The sequence below is a fragment of the Stegostoma tigrinum genome, chromosome 18 (assembly GCF_030684315.1).
Source record: "Stegostoma tigrinum isolate sSteTig4 chromosome 18, sSteTig4.hap1, whole genome shotgun sequence".
In the NCBI taxonomy this organism is placed as follows: Eukaryota; Metazoa; Chordata; class Chondrichthyes; order Orectolobiformes; family Stegostomatidae; genus Stegostoma; species Stegostoma tigrinum.
The window spans coordinates 5,154,284-5,171,548 of record NC_081371.1 but is presented as its reverse complement, the minus strand read 5'-3'; the positions used below and the strand labels follow the sequence as shown (position 1 = coordinate 5,171,548).

Below are 17,265 nucleotides of genomic sequence, written 5' to 3'. Positions count from 1 at the left end.
AGAGAGGGATTGGAAAAGGAGCTCAGAAGGCGGTTCATTCAGACAGAAGCTGGGTTCAGTCAGAGAAAAGAGGTCCTTAACAGCAGAGACACGGCTATTAGTCTCCAAAACTGTCAGCTCTGGGGAGAAAAGTGCCCTGAGTCGCTTAGAAGAAAACTTTAGAAACAGAAAGCCATGGAAGTGTCAAAGAGAAAAGATGTCCCACAAGATTTGAAACGTAGGTTTAAAGAGCCAATGTCTTGTGGTAAGTGTGCTGGGTTAACAGCTTACGTAAAGGTCTCAGACACTGAAATTAACTGAAGAAAATGGCATTGTGCGAATGCTGAAACTCACCATAAAAGAAGCAAATTACAGCTATGCCAGCCGACCAAGGAACTTCAGCATGGAGTCAGGGATGACACCTTACTGATGTTGATATGTCTGTAAAGTTGTTGTTGGGGTTAAAAAGGATTGAAGCTTTCTTTGGATATGTTGAATAAGATTGTTTCAAGTAATTTTTGTATAGTGTAACATTTTATTCATATTTTTACAAATTTTCATCCTCTTTTGCGAAAATTGCAATTGTGGCCTGGTATGCATATGTTCAGTGAGCTCCAAGTCCATAAAAAGGGAAGATAAAAATTGATGGCAAATCAAGCAGTTGTCACTTTTGGATCACTCTGTATCTTGCCAGCAACGGGTCTCAGAACAATGATTTAAATGAATAGAGATGCTAATGCGCGTCATCAGCTAGACCTACGGATTGTACCATTCCCACAGGCTAAAGCCTAAATTGTCGTCCCTTCATGTGTCCTATCGACCATGAATTCTCTTGAACATTAGGTATTTATACTCTTTGAGGTGTCCCGGTTCTATCCTTTTTGAAGAGTAACCCTTCCTCACTCTCAATTAGCTTTTAAACTCTTTATTAGCATTCTAATGTACATTATGCTAATTATAGCTCCTTAGTACCCAGGCTCCATCCTTCTCATTGTTGCGTTCGATTACTTGTATCTGCTGCTATGAAAGCAGCATCACCATCATTAATGCATTCATTTCCCTAATACACTCAGCCTATCCTGTGTTGTCTATGTACTGTTCCTGAAATCACTGGTCAGTCTGTGACACGATCAAGATTACATGCTATTTCGAGACTGAGAAATAAGAACAACTCAAAAGAATCTCTTTGCTTTTGACATTCAACATGACAGAGTCAAATCATTAAGACTGTCAGTTGTGTGGATTAGACCAGCTCTCTGACATTTGAAACTTTGAGTGATTGCTTTAAGTTAGGAATGCCGTTAAAGTACATCTGTATTGTACATTAAAGATTCAATCATTCTCAGTGTCCTACTGTCATGGACAAAATGTCAATAGGTTTGTTAGCTGCACTGCCATAATATTTTCATCTCTAACAAACATTGCAGGTATTTTTATGTATCACAGAATATCTGCACATGGCCTGTACTGGGTTAGATTCAGCTCCAATTACAACAGAATTGTTACAATTGCACAGTGTGCCTCATGGAAAGAAAAATACGAGTTTGAAACAGTCTCCTTCTGAAGGATTCCTGTTCTGAAGAAGGGTCATTGGATGCAAATCATCAACTCTGCTTTCTCTCCACTGATGCTGCCAGACCTGCTGAGTTTCTCCAGCGCTATCTGTTTCTGCTCCTTCCAACCTTTTCGGATCCATGCTGTTTTTGCTCAAGGTAAGTTCATCCTCTGCAGACCAAACCCAATTAATAAGAACTTGCATCTTAAATGCAACAGCTCCATTTCAATTCTGATCCAACAGATTTAATCAAATACAACAGACAGATTAACATTATCAACACAGATAGCCTTAACAATGGGTGTGGCTAAGCAGCGAGTTCGATACAATGTACATACACACTGGTAACCTTCCATGCATACTCATGGATAATAGACACATTCAGCCTCTACCTAGCTTCCTCCACAATCCATAAACTATCGACCCTCATTGTAGCCTCCTGCCACAAGACCCCTCATCACCCACTCATAACCTGTGGTGCACCAAGCAATATCGCAAGTTTACATCAAAAATAATCCATTTTCAGCCTGTTGCCCTATTTTTGCATGTCCCAAACCCATTTGAGACTGAGAAGAGTTATCAGGTGATCTCAGCAGAACAGGAACGTGAACAGGACTGTGCCTTGTTCCAACATGCCTTACCCCTGGCACTTGGGTCAGAATCCAGCTCAGACAGGCCAAGTAATTGGATAAGGTTCTTCTTCCACAGAGAAGGGTTTGGAATGACCAGCCTTGTACATTTGAGAAATATAAACTGTTGTTCAAAAGCTATGCCTGTTAAAGCAGTTAGAGAGACAGAAGAGTATCCATACAGTCTGATGGGGAATAAGAGGCTCAATATGTAAGCACAGCAGGAATTAAAGAAAGAGAAAGGACTGTTTTATTCAGGTTAAGAAAGGACTTGGCCAGGACCTTCCGTCTAATTTACATCAAGATCCCCACAGGTTTCATCCTGAGCTAATCACGGATCCTGAGAGCCTCTGCACCACGAGTCCAGTGAGGAGGTCTTCATCGCAGTTCTCAGGGTGATGCTTGGAATACCCTCAGCTTTCTGCCATTATTCGATTATAGTCTTTAGACAAACATATGTATAATGCAGAATGCTTCAAGTTACTTCAAAGTGAATCTCCGGGAGCCATCCTGCAATCTCTTGGGCCTCTGGATTCACTGGATACTTGTTCCAGGCACTAGTGGTCAGCGTTAGTTCGCATTGTTTCTTCTGAGGCCCATGCACATCACGTCCCACTGCAGCCCTGTAGAGATGGGCACATGATACGGTGGAACCCATAAGAAATGAGGCTGGAGCTTTGACATGGTGATGGGATCCACAGTGGGCAGCGGTGCCAATGCTGAGGAGTACGGGGTAAACATTGAGGTCCAAGACTCTGGAATGCCGGGGTAATAGCTTGATAACAATGGGGCCTTCAACACTTTGTTTGTCGTTGCATTTGACGTCTGCAAAGAAAGATAAGCGAGAGCAAAAAAAAACATAACTTATTATTGAAACTTCTTAACGAGGACAAATCTAAAAAATAAATTAACGCCCATTTGAAAGATGTGGGGCAAATACTGAAATGGTGCAAGTCAGGTTCTCCCCTCAGGTGTGAAAGGTTGAAGAGGTTATGAAGAATCCAACTAGCAGTCAACTGAAGACTCAACAAATGGCCACCTTAGACTGTGAGGATGAGCAGGCAAGGATTTTAAGATGAAGTTTGGGGCTCCTCCTCTAAAACCTGCATGTGAAACCCAATGTGATTATGTCACGTCATAAACTGGGTGCCAACATGGCCCTTGCCCATCACTCTGTGCCTGGGCAGACGGCCAGAAGGACAGTCTGCCCCATTTGAAGAAAAATGCCATTTGCTGGCAGCTCAACTAGTTAATCAACCAAGTGACCCGATTGTTCTGCTATCAACAACATCGTACAGTTGGTGTGAGCAGGCAAGCCAAAAGCAGTGAGTCAGCTTAACCACCATCCAAGGTGAAAAAGGAGGGGGAGAAGGAAGGGGTATGTATATCGTTTGGTGGGGTGAGGGGGTGGGCAGTCTGCACTGGGGTGAGACACCCACATAAGACGACACTCCACCATTTTTCGCATGTCTGTTTGCCTTCCAAAATCGTCACCCCGCATCCACGCACCCCCCACCTTGCCCTTCCTGAGCCCGCAGTGTCTGTTCCTGCCCAAAAATACCAGACTTGCCTGCAATCAGGACGCGCTCCTGGTCTCCATCCTGCTGCCACCTGCAGGCTCAGCAGCGCAACCCCCAACACCCCGCGGCCACCCCCCACACCACCACCCCCTCCCCCTCCCTGCCCCCACATCTCCTGAGGTCTGTCAGTGCTGGGACTGCAAGAACTGGTAGCCAATCATATTGGCTGGCAGCTCTTGAAGGTGGGATTCCCTGCCTTGGAGGGGCAGAAGTCCCAACCTATTGCCACGTAAACTACCCACAGCTTATTTTCATGGTGGGGGTGTTCCTTTATTTAAAGTCGGTTGTTCGTGACCTTTACCTCAGCCGATAGGCACACTGCTTGGCTAAGGATTGATGCATTCCATATCCTGTCCTGACAGCCATGAATTCATTCAAAGCCCACGCTCCCTGCATCCTGTGTTTACCGTTCAGTCTTGTACCTCTCAGATTACTTGTACTCTGAGGTATCCAACCTCCATCCCTCTCAAAGATCAACCGCATCTTTGGCCTAACTAAGCATTGATCCTGCTTGCCATGTTTAATCGGTCAGTGAGTGCAGAGGAGGAAAGTTTAGGTCCCATCTTTGGGCGATTGCCTCTCCCAGGCCACGATTTCAACAAGTACAGGCTCAGAAACTCAAATACCACAGGCTAGGGAAACAAGAAAGACCTGCTCAATATTTCAACATGTGAGTGGGCAAACAGTGGAACAGACAGTCTGAGGGGATTCTGGAAATGGTCAGTGTTAATTCATCAATGTACAATTTGGAGAGATTGCTTTCAGAATGGGGAGGTGATGGCCCAGTGTTATCATCGCTGGACTGTCAATCCAGATGATGTTCTGGGGACCTGTGTTCAAATCCCACTACAGCAGATACTGGAATTTGAGTTCAATGAATATCTGGAATTAAGATGACCATGAATCCATTGCTGATTGATGGGAAATACCTATTTGGTTCACTAATGTCCTTTATCATCCTTACCTACATGTGACTCCAGACCCACAGCAATGTGGTTGACTCTTAACATTAGGGATGGGCAATAAATGCCTGGAAGTTGCTTGAGGTTAGTCAAATACACCATTTTTGTTGTACCAAGCACTTCCAGGTGCCAGCTGGTCAACTAGATGAACCTTAGCCCTTTCCTGTCAAACAATTCCTCCAGTTGGACACACTTACCTCGGTTTGAGGCTTGGGGGCAGGAACCATATCAACCTCAGTGAGGTGTTGCAATCCGCCAAAATTCCCCAGTTTCTCATACTTCCTCCATTTTGCTCGGCGATTTTGAAACCAAATCTGTTTGATTGAAAGCAAACAGGACAAAGAAGTTAACAATTCCTTTCAGCTCGGCCTTGGTTAAGTTCAGCATCACAGACCCTGCGCTGTCAGATGGTAAGGAACTAGTCTGGCTTCACTAGGCATCAGGGAAGTTGTGTGTTCAAGACCCACGTTGGCATTTTCGCAGGCCTTTTATGGGCATCTCTGACGGACATAGGCGAGGTAAATAGTAATGATCTGCACAATGACATTTGACACTTGTTGCTATCAGCAAGGAACAGGACTGCCCTCAGTGGAGAGATATAATGCTGTAGATGTTTGATGATAAAACAGGATTTAGCAACACGCAGAATACGAGCGAAAGCACCAGCTCTTCACAGATTCCGTCAGAAACTACTTAACCTTCTGTATCAAGGTACCCACTGCACATCAAAGGGCTTCAGTCTGGAACAATTGACCCTAAGTATCCTAATTTAATGATAAATGTGCTGGGGAACTCTTACATTACGAAGCATCATCTGAAGAGTTTCCATTTAAGGTGTGCTATTTAAAATAAAGAAGAATATTTCAATGCAATTAAATCCATTGAAATCCTGCAAGCACACGTATAGTATCTAAATACAATTTAGTTGTTAGGGTTCTTGTGGCTTGATGGTAGTGTCCCTGCCTCTGGGCTAGAAGGCCTTAGTTCAAGTCTCTCCTGCCATGACATCTCTGAATAAGGTGATTCCATTATAATTCAATTGACCAGGAGTTGTCTTTAAGCCTAATGGGCTAATGCTGGTGGTAAACTGGTAGCAGAACACCAAAATGTGTGCCCAGTGATGTAGTAAAGGTGTCATTCTTGGTAAGTCACTAAAGACTAACATGCAGGCACAGCAAGGAAGGCTAATGGAATGTTAGTCTTTAGTGAGAGAGGATTTGAGGACAGGAATGCTGAAGTCTTGCTTCTGTTATACATGAGCTTGGTTGTGTATACGGTGGCTCAGCGGTTAGCTCTGCTGCCTCACAGCACCAGGGGCCTGGGTTCAATTCCAGCCTCGGGCGACTATCTGTGTGGAGTTTGCACATTCTCCCTGTGTCGGCGAGGCTTTCCACTGGTTTCACCCCCACAATCCAAAGATGCGCAGGTTGGGTGGATTGGCCATGTTAAATTGCCCATAGTGTTCAGGCCACGTGGATTAGCCATGGGAAATGTAGGGATGGGATGTGGCTGTGTAGGATGCTCTTCAGACAGTCAATGTGGACTGAATGACTTGCTTCCACATTGTGGGGATTCTATGACTAAACCTGAAGTGTTGGCCTCCTTTTCACAGGAAAGGTATTATTGCCAAAGAGGAAATGCAATGAAGGTTCCCCAGGCTTATTCCTGGGAAGACAAGACTGTTCTATGAAGAGAGATTTGTGCTGTATTCTCTAGAGTTTCAAAGAATGAGAGGTATCTCAATCAAAATCCATAAAGAAATAAAGAGGGTAGATGCAGCTTTGTGTTTCCCCTGGTTTGGGAGCGTAGGATAATTTTTTTAAAAAAGGGAGATGTCACTGAGGAAAATGGTTTTCCTAAGAGACTTGTGAGCCTTTGGAATTCTGTACCACAGAAACTGTGGTGGCTCCTGCACAGAACAAGTGAACACAGCAACCTCTCCTGATCGCAAGAACTGCAGTTGCTGGAGTCAGAGTCAATACAGTGTGATGCTGGAGGAACACAGCAGGTCAGGCAGCATCAGAGGAGCAGGAGAGTCGACGTTTCAGGCCAGGACCCTACATCAGGACCTGACCTGAAACGTCGACTCTCCTGCTCCTCTGATGCTGCCTGACCTGCTGTGTTCCTCCAGCTCCACACTGTATTGAATCTCTTCTGATACATGACACCACACTCCACACACTATCACATTCTGCTTGGTTTTACTCTGGAATACTAACCTAGATTTTGTATTCAAGACTCTTGTGGGTGATGGCGGAATGCTGCCTACAATCCAACAGTGAGGAACACCAGCTATGAGGATTGATTGGAGGAATTAGGACTCTTTCATTGGTGAAGAGAAGGCTGAGTGGAGTGCTGATTCAAAACCATGACAGGTCTGGACTGCGTGGAACAGGAGAAGTTGTTCCCTCTTGCGAACCGAAGGCAGGAGGACTGAAATTTAAAACAATAGGCAAAAGAAGCAACATGTTTTCAGGCAGTTGTGGATAGGGTTTGGAATGCAAATTATCTATTGAAGTATTTAAAAGGGAGCTAGACTGTTATCTAAAAAGGAAGAATTGCAGGATTACTGGGAGAAGGCAGGAGAATGGCAAGAGCTCATTCAAAGAACCAGCGCAGGCGTAATGTGCTGAATGAACACGTTCTGTGTCACACATCCATGAGAATTATGTGATTCTCTCTCACTTTGGAAAGAAATGGTAGTGGTGTGAAACTCACTGTTTGAGATTATTTTGGAGTAACGGATGCCTGGGCCAGCTATCATTAAGCTGGCAGTGCCCACTGATACTTTCCTAGCTTCTATGTGAGAGGAATGAAAAGTATCCCGCAGATAAGGAAAGACTAGTACCTGATACTGACCTGAACCCTGGCTTCAGGCAGGTTAATCTTAGCTGCAAGTCTGTCCCGTGTGCAAATGTCTGGGTAGTGTGTGATCTGAAAGATCTTCTCCAACTCATGGAGCTGCTCTGTGCTGAAGGTTGTCCGTATTCTTCGCTTTGACTTCCTTTCATCTGGAGGTAGACAGCAACAAAATAACCCGACTATCACACAGGCTTTGTATTCTCTGGGCAGACCCTTGTGCATTGGTACTGTCCATCAGGTTCAGCCCATTTTGGACTATCCATGTTGGCCCTGAACATCAGGTTGGATTCGGGGGAGATGCTTTTTGAAGGGTCAGTGCCAACCCAATGATCTGAACAGCCTCTTTCTGGCTACACCACGATTAAGAGCCTCACTAAGTAGCGACTTCAAAGTGCCCCGACCAACTGGGTCATTTGTACTCCAGGCGTTAGTATTGAAGGTGCTAGAAAATCTTGAGTCTGTTTAACGCATTTATTTTTCATTGAAGTCAAGAGCTGTTCCGCCCCTTGCCCTACTATGTTCCTAATAACTGATTGAAGCTGTTTAATCAGACAAATATATGAAGGATATCTATATTGTGGCAGGCTGTATGTTGTTTTTATTTTATTGACAATAGGCCCAAATTCCCTAATAGTGATGGAAAATGTGGAACGTGGCAGGGAAAAATAAAAAGCAGGCTATTATTAAACAGAGAAAGACTGCGGAACTTTGAGGCACAGGGAGATCTAGATGTTCTAATTCTTGACCCACAAAAGTATTAGTATGGAGATGCAACACATAATCTAGAAGGCTAAGTAAGAGACATGACAGGGATTGAACATAAAAATAAGGAGATTGTGATTTAGTTACACAGGGAATTGGTAAGACCACATCTTGGCCATTGGGTACAGTTCTGCTCTCCTTGTTTAGGGAATGATGTAAATTAATTGTAGGCAGCTCAGAGGAGATTTGTCAGACTGAAACCCGGAATGAATGGCTGCTTCATCTTATGAGGAAAAATTGGCTAGACTGGGCCTGTAATTTGATCAAGGTTGATGGTTTCAAGAATGGCTTTAACATGGTGGATTGGGAAAGGATGTTTTCTCATGTGGCTGGATCCAGAACTAGAGGACACTGTTTTAGAAGTAGGGGATGCCAGTTTAGGACAGAGATGTGGAGTTGTCATTTCTCTTGGAGTATTGTGTAACTTAGGGAAGGCTGTACCTCAGAAAGCAATGGAAATGGGGTCATTGAGCCTTTTTAAGGAGGGGTTAGATAAATTCTTCTTAGCCAGGGCCACTAATGGCAATTAGGGATAGATAAGAAATTGGAATGCCACAGACAAAGAGATCAGCCATGATCTTATTGAATGTTGGATGGCTGAATGATCTAGTTTTGCTCTCAATTTGTGTGCCTCTTCATTGGCATATCAATGGTTAGCACTGCAGCCTCACAGCACCTGGGACCCAGGTTCAATTCCACCCTCAGGCAACTGTCTGTGCAGAGTTTGCACATTCTCCCTGCGTCTGCGTGGGTTTCCTCTGGGTGCTCCGGTTTCCTCCCACAGTCCAATGATGCACTGGTTAGATGGATTGACTGTACTGAATTACCCATAATGCTGACGGATGTACAGGCAAGGTGGATTACAGGGGGTTTGATGGGAGCGTCAGTGAGGATTTGTTGGGCTGAATGGCCTGCCTCCATACTGTGGGGATTCTATACTCCTTTCTGATTTGCATGAAGGGCATACTATCAGGCATTTTTTTCTTTAGTTGTCCTTCTGATAGGTAGCTGTGAGAAATGCCACAGAATTTGCTTTCAAAGCCCTGGGCAGACAATATTGTACCAAGAATGTGGGTCAGTCAAAAAACTCTTTTCTTCATTTGACAACTGGAGGCATTTGCAGCGAATCTGTGATATCATAAAGACCCCCTTTGGATTAAAGCATGAAACACCAACTCGAAATAGAACAACCTGTGTCAAGCTTTCCTCAAAATCAGCTGATCGTTGTGGTTTAATTCTTTAGCCAAAACCTGGTTGTAGCAGATGCAGTTTTCTTTTGATGAAATGAAGCTGGAATGCTGAACTCATTCAGCAGGATTTGGTCTAGCATCTCTCTGGGATTCCTAGCATAAAACGCATCCAGTATACAACCATGTGAAGGCTAAGCTACTTAACTCTCCCTGGGTTACAGCACTGCTGATAGTGCACGTCAAGTTCAATGCCTACCCACTGCGTTGCGTGCCTCTGGAGGACCCATTGACTATATCCTTCACCATTTATTCTGCTGCATATTTTCCCTTTGCTTTAAAGCTTCTCTGGCTTCTTGCTCCAAAACTCCTGATTTACGTTTTGCCTTGTGAGACACAACTCACCATAGAAGGAGCTGTCCGTTGAGGTGTCACAGTCGCTCGCCTCCTCCCCACAGTTCCTGTCGTCCTTCAGGCTCTCCATGCAGTGGCTCTCCAAGATGGCGGCCGTTAGCTCGCTCGGTGAAGCTGTCGGTGTGAATGCAGACTTCAGGACCTCTCTCAGTTGCTCCCGAGCAGATTTCTTCCCATCTTTCAGATCTGAAAGAAATGGGCAGGTATTATACCTGGAAAACTGACCTGAGAAAGTCCCTGTAAATCCAAAGTAGCGTCTCACAAACACACGACAAAAAGCTGCTTCATTAAATGCTGCAGTGAATAATTAATTTCATAAATGTGTAAATTTGCATTCTAAAATGTGTGTAAAGTTGAGTGCAGATACCCTAGTAATATTAAAAATGTTACTATATCGAATAGAGATACTTGTACAATGTCTATGGCACCTTTACACTGAATATAGATAGCCTCTTATTAAAACTCTTTACACTGAGTACAGATACTTTCATGAGGCTGAAACACATTAATCTGAGCAACACTTCTCAGTGAATGCAGATGCCTCTGTAAAATGTTTGATTTTTCTTCACAGGACATGGATGTCACTGGCCAGGGCCAGTATTTTTGCCCCATCCCTAATTGTCCAGAGGGCAGTTGAGAGTCAACCACATTGCTTTTGGGTCTGGAGTCACATGTAGGCCAGACCAAGTAGGAATGGCAGATTTCTTTCCCAAAGGGATATTAGTGAACCAGATGGGTTTTCTACTGACAATCAGCAGCAGCTTCATTGTCATCATTAGACTCTTAATCCCAGATTCTTATTAAATTCAAATTCCACCATCAGCCATGGAGTGATATGAATCTGAGTCCCAAGGATGAAACCTGGATCAATAAAATAGTGCTAATACAACTTGATCATCGCCTGTCCATTATACTTAGTGCAGACACATTCATAATGTTTAAACTTATTTCACTGTGTACAGATACCCCCGTATTGTGAAAAGCCAAAGCTGTGAGTACGGATACTCTCATAAAGTTAAAACCCACATTACTCTGAATACAGATAAACTTGCATTGTTTAAAACCTTTACATTGAGCACAGATGATCTGGTACAGTTTAAACTTCAGCTAAACAAGTACAATACCGTTGTAGTGTGCAAATCCATTACCGAGTACAGGCCCCTCATAACATTCAAACCCCATTACACACAGTGTATATACCTGGTACTTTGTAAACCCATTACATCATCTACAGAAACCCTCATATTTGCATTGCTTTGAGTCCAGATAACTTTGTAATGTGTAAACCTCCAATACATGCAGCACCGATACACTTGCAATGTTTAAACTGATTACACTGAGATGTGATACACTCTTAATGTCTAAACCCGTGTATTCCGAGTACAGCTACCCTTGTAAAGTACAAACCCATTGCACTGAGTACAGATACCACACTAATGTGTAAACCTCCAATACATGCAGCACCGATACACTTGCAATGTTTAAACTGATTACACTGAGATGTGATACACTCTTAATGTCTAAACCCGTGTATTCCGAGTACAGCTACCCTTGTAAAGTACAAACCCATTGCACTGAGTACAGATACCACACTAATGTTTAAACCCCCATGAGCTGAATTACAGATACCCTCGTAACATTTAAAGCTTCACTGCACTGAGTGCTTTATCCTCGCTTATACTTTGGCCACCACTAGATACATATTTTGACACCCCCCCCACCTTCTCTTGTTAGCCTTCTGCAGAGACTGTTCCCTCTGGGACGCTCTGGTCCACTCCCCCTTCACTCCCAACAGCCAAACAGCACCTTCCCCTGAAACCGCTGAAGGTGTAACAGCTGCTCATTTACTTCCTCCCTCCTCAGTTTCCAAGGCTCCATACATACCTTCCAGGGTGAGCAGCATTTTGCCTGCACTTCACTCAATACTGCATTCATTGCTCACAATGTGGTCTCCTCTACACCGAGGAAACAAAGCATAGACTGGGTGACAGCTTTGTAGAATATCTACATTCTGTTCACAAAAAAAAACCCTGTGCATCCAGCTGCCTTACATGTCAACACACCACCCTGTTCCCTGGCCACATCTCTGTCTCAGGCTTGCAGCAGTGCTCCAGTGAAGATCAGCGCAAGCCGGAAGAACACCATCTCATTTTCTGCTTGGAATTCCACAATCTTCAGGCATCCATACCGAGTTCAACAATTTTAGAGTTTGAGGCACCTTTTCCCGTGTCCTTATCCCAACCACCATATACCACACCTTGTTATCATATGGACTGCTATTACATACAACCCATTGTTAGCCACTAATAGTCCCAATTTTATAACTATTCATGCTCCTAGGCTTACCCTTATCCACTCCTCTGTGTGCCCAACTGTTCTTCTCTCTCTTTGGGCTCCAGCTCTACCTATCATTTACTCCTTAGCCACTCCTCTCACCCTATCTTCTGCATAAAAAACAACTTTTTCCCAGTTACCATCAGTTTTGAAGAAGAGTCACTAGACCCGAAACGTTAAGTCCGATTCCTCTCCATTGCCATACCTGCTGAACTTTTCCAGTAATTTCTGTTTTTGTTTCTGATTTCCAGCATCTGCAATTCTTTGGATTTCTTTTGCTTATAGCATCATCACATTTAAATTCCTATTACAGTGAGTAGCAATATGCTTGCAAATTTTAAGCCTCCATAACACTGAGTACAGACACCCTCATAATGTGTAAAGACCCATTAAACTAAGTACAGATATGCTTGTAATGTCAAACGCATTACACTGAGAACTGATACCCTGGTAATGTGTACACCTATTACACAGAATATGGATCCCCTCATAATATTTAAATGCCCATTACATTGAGCGCCAATATCCTGGTAATGTTTTAACCCGTTACACAGAGTACAGATCATCTTGTAATATTTAAACACCCATTACACTGAGTGCAGATATATCTGTGATATTTAAACCCATTGCACAGAGAACGGACCCTCTTGTAATGTTTACCCACCCATTACACTGAGTGCAGATAACCCTGTAATATTTAAACTCCAGCTACACTGAGTGCAGATAACCCTGCAATGTTTGAATTCTTTACAGTGAATACAGATGCCTTCCTAATGTTTAAACTGTTACAATGAGTACAAATACCCATGCTATATCTAAGCCTCTATTACACTGAACACAGATAGCCTTGAAGTGCTTACATACTCATTACACCGAATACAGATAGCCTCAGAATGTTTAATCCATTATTCTGGTTCCAGATACCCTCATAACTTTTAAACTCCAGTTACAACAAGTACAGGGTTAGAGTAGGGGCCTGTTTCTGGGTGGGATGCTCTTCGGAGGGTCAGGGTGGAGTCAATGGGCCAAATGGCCTGTTTCCACACTGTAGGAATTCTATGGGATACCTTTGCAATGTTTAAAACCACATCACACTAATTGCAGATATTATCTCAATATTTAATTCACACCATAGTGAATACAGATAACGTTGTAATGTTTAAAATCCAGTTATAACAAGTGCAGTTGCCTTGGGATTGTTTCAACCCCAATTATAGATTATAGATACCCTCATAATATTTAAATACCCATTTACAGTGAATGCAGATGCCCTCAGATCATTAAAAACATCCATTGCACACAGCACAGTTACTCTCATAATATTTAAACTCACATTATTGTTTGAACCCCTTACACTGAGTACAGATACTGTTGTAATGTTTTAAACTCCATTACATGCAGTACGGACAACCTTCTATTGTTGAAACCTCTGTTACACTGAGTACAGATTCCCCCTGTAATGTTTAAGCCACATTACACCGAGTACACAAACCCTCATAATGTCTAAACCTAGTTACACTGAGAACTGATAACCTCGTAATATCACAACACTTTTACACTGAGTAGGGTTACCTTTGTTGTGTTTAAACCAGTTACACATGTACAGATAACCTCGTAATGTTTAAACGTCACTTGCACTAAATACCAATGTCCTTGCAATGTTTAAACCTATTACAGAGTGCTGATACCCATGCAATGTTTAAACCTATTACGCCAAGCACATATACGCTCATGCTGTTTAAATCCCGGTTAAAAAGAACACCTTCAGCTCTTGGAGTCTAAGCTGAATATTTCTGTTACCAAGTTTTTTGCCTCTTTGTCCCTAAATGTGCTTTTTAAAATCTATACCTTTGGCCAAGTCTTTTGTAAGTTGGTACGATTGTCTTTTTCTTTCAGTTTATAATGATTTCTCTGGAGTTGTTTTAATGTGTTTCTCTGCTAAAGGTGCTTTGTAAATGTGAATTGTTGTTGATACGTTGACCTCTGTGATCCAGTGTTACACCATGCTGCACGATTACTCAGTTGGCCACACAGGGTGAGAACTGCTGGCAGTCCATAGCAATCCACAATGCAGATCTATTGATTGCAATGTAATTATCAGACATTTTTCAAACAATAACTCGCTGCTAAAAAACGTCAGCATAAACCATACACCATGTGATGTAATAAACACCACAGTGAATACTGTGGTGCATACATGGTGACCCATTCAAATAAACACACACACACACACACACACACACACACACACACACGCGCGCGCGCCCACACTCACACAGACACACGCGCGCACACTCACACAGACACACACACACATTCATATACCACACACACACGCACATACACATATGTACACACATTCACACACGCACATTCTCTCTCACGCACACACACACACACACACACTCACACACACACACTCACACAAACACACACACACACATTCATACACACACGCACACACACACACTCTTTCTCTCTCACACACACACAGAGACATACACATATGTACACACACACACTCTCACACACACACCCTCTCTCTCTCTCTCTCACACACACACACACACACACACACACACACACACACACACACACACACTTAGACAATTGTACAGATAGACACAAACACAGACTCTTAGAAACTTAGACACATAGAAACAGGCACAAACTCAGACCCAATCAATCAAACACTCAATCCCCTGCAATGTCATGTGTTTACTCCATCACTTCAGAGGGCAGTTAAGAGAGATAGTGTTGACAGCCATTTTTATTTTCAGAAAATTTCTGTTGAATTCATATTCTCAAATTGTCACGCTGAGAGTTAAAAATCAAATCTTCTGGATTATTTGTCTGGGTCTCATAATTACTAATTTTATAATACAAAACTTATAGTGATGTACCCAAAGATATCTCACTGACATAAATTCTCTGCAGCTACTTTAACATCACTATTATTAGACAGTGTTTAGCTGCACACTGACCTATGCTGTGTGATGGCTTCACAATGGGTTCTTTTCTGTGTGGGGTTTCCTCAATATCCCACTATACCTGTCTTGCACATATGTGTGCTGGTTCCATGGGCTAAGAGGCCAGTGAGGTAGCTCACTGTGTGGACCTTGCTTGGTATCATTTAGCCTGAGCTAGATTATGAGGTCCACATTGGTTGCTGGTGGTGGCATCATGACAACATAAAAAGTCCTTGTAAGGCAGAGGCCCAGAAGATGCTCTGGGCACAGGAGTTCAAACTCCCTTCCTGGCAGCTTGTGCAACCTAAATTCAATTAATCAAGTTGGAAGATGACTGTAGAAACTATCAGCTACTGTTGTAATAACCCCATCTGATTCACTACTCCCTGAGATGGAGGGAAATCTGCCATCTTTCGCTGGCATCACCTCCATGTGACTCCTGATCCACAGACTCTACACTGACCCAACATGCCAATCAGTTCAAGGGCAATTAGAAATGGGCAACAAATACTTTTCTTACAAGGAACACCCACATCCCATGAAAGAATAAATTTTAAATGCACAGTTGATGGCAGAGGAAGAGGCATTCACTCTCCCACCAACGCTGCCTACATTTATGTTCTTTTGTGGACTATGGGTGTCACTGACTGGGATAGCATCCTTAATTTTCCCAACTGTTGATTTCCATCGTAAGTTTACTTGACCACCTTAGCTTCATATCTCATGATGCCCTCACTTCAGTAAATACTACTCCTCTCAGTATTCGCAGTTTCAGTCCACCACAATATCTAGCCAAAAGAGTTCCAGATTTCTGCTGCCCAGCTCATCTTTCCCAATCTTTCCATGAGTCACATCACTTCATCTGGCCTCGTTTTCTGGCAAAGGCTTAACCCGCACTCACCCCGGCTCCCCACCTGACCTTACCTTGGGTGCTGTGCCTGTGATGTGTCTCCTGTTGCCTGTATGTCCTGCCGCGGTGCAGGTTGCCTTTCCTGACATCGGACCTCTCCTCGTCCAAGACTCGCTTAAAAGGCCGGTTCAAAATCCCCTCCACTGAGTGAGTCAGGGGAGGCCTGTTGCTGCTCCCAGATTTGGGAATGCCACTCATCCTCTCAAATCAAACTGAAAGGATTCTCTACACTTTCCAATCCCCTCACAAAGCTTCTCCTTTCCCTTTTAAAAACGGCCCAAGTTTCTTTCAGCAGAGCCTCGGGCTTTTGTTGCTTTTAGATATATCGTCCTGACTTCCTCAACAATGTGGCACCATTCTCCCCCCACCCCCACCCTGCTGCTTCACATTATTGTCTTCCCTGCTATCTTTTGAATTATATTTGCCGTTCCTACACAATCCTCTGGGCTGCTTGTCCAATGAGCGAGCAGTCCGGTGGATGATCATGCCTTGCGATCATTAATAAGGTTTGCCTTAGATTACACTGTAACTAGTGTTCAATAAAAAAACAGTGCCTGATATCATTGAGGCCTGTAAACACAGCAAGCCTCATTGGTCCCTCGGAACACGATTTTCCAGCTGAAGAATGAGGTCCTGCCTGTAGCCTGCGCATTATTTAAACTTAGCACTATACCAGCTGCACCTTGCAGACTGTTTTCTCCATGGCTGGCGTGGGCAAGTACTGATGCAGCAGAGGCGTGCTGAAGATCAAAGGCCAGCTCAAAAATTTCAGCGTGGAGTTGTAATTCTTACTGCCATCCTTATCTGTAGTGGCCTACATGTGACTCCAGACCTGCAGCAATGTGGTTGACTATGAGATAGTAGGAACTGCAGATGCTGGAGAATCTGAGATAACAAAGTGCAGAGCTGGGTGAACAAGCAGGCCAAGCAGCATCAGAGGACAGGAAAGCTGATGTTTTGGGCCTAGACCCTTCTTCAGAAATGGGGTGTAGGCCCAAAATGTCAGCCTTCCTGCTCCTCCGATGCTGCTTGGCCTGCTGTGTTCATCCAGCTCTACACCTTGTTACCTCTGGTTGACTCTGAACTCCCCTCTGGGTAATTAGGTTTGGGCAGTAAATGTTA

At 43.6% G+C, this 17,265-nt stretch overlaps 1 protein-coding gene across 2 annotated transcripts; it reads right to left on the bottom strand.

The window, feature by feature from the left end:
• Window positions 1-546: 546 nt before the first annotated feature.
• On the bottom strand, window positions 547-16,506 carry LOC125460761 (intestine-specific homeobox-like). Of its 2 annotated transcripts, none has more exons than XM_048548640.1 (5): window positions 16,158-16,506; window positions 9,922-10,116; window positions 7,565-7,716; window positions 4,903-5,019; window positions 547-2,988 (listed from the first exon to the last, which is right to left on the bottom strand). In XM_048548640.1, exons 1-5 carry the CDS (start codon window positions 16,339-16,341, stop codon window positions 2,734-2,736), a joined length of 903 nt encoding a protein of 300 aa, XP_048404597.1. In that variant the 5' UTR covers window positions 16,342-16,506; the 3' UTR covers window positions 547-2,733. The 2 variants fall into 2 exon arrangements, with proteins under 2 accessions (XP_048404597.1, XP_048404598.1); XM_048548641.1 differs by having other exon boundaries at window positions 2,836-2,988; window positions 7,554-7,716.
• Between the last annotated feature and the right edge of the window lie 759 nt (window positions 16,507-17,265).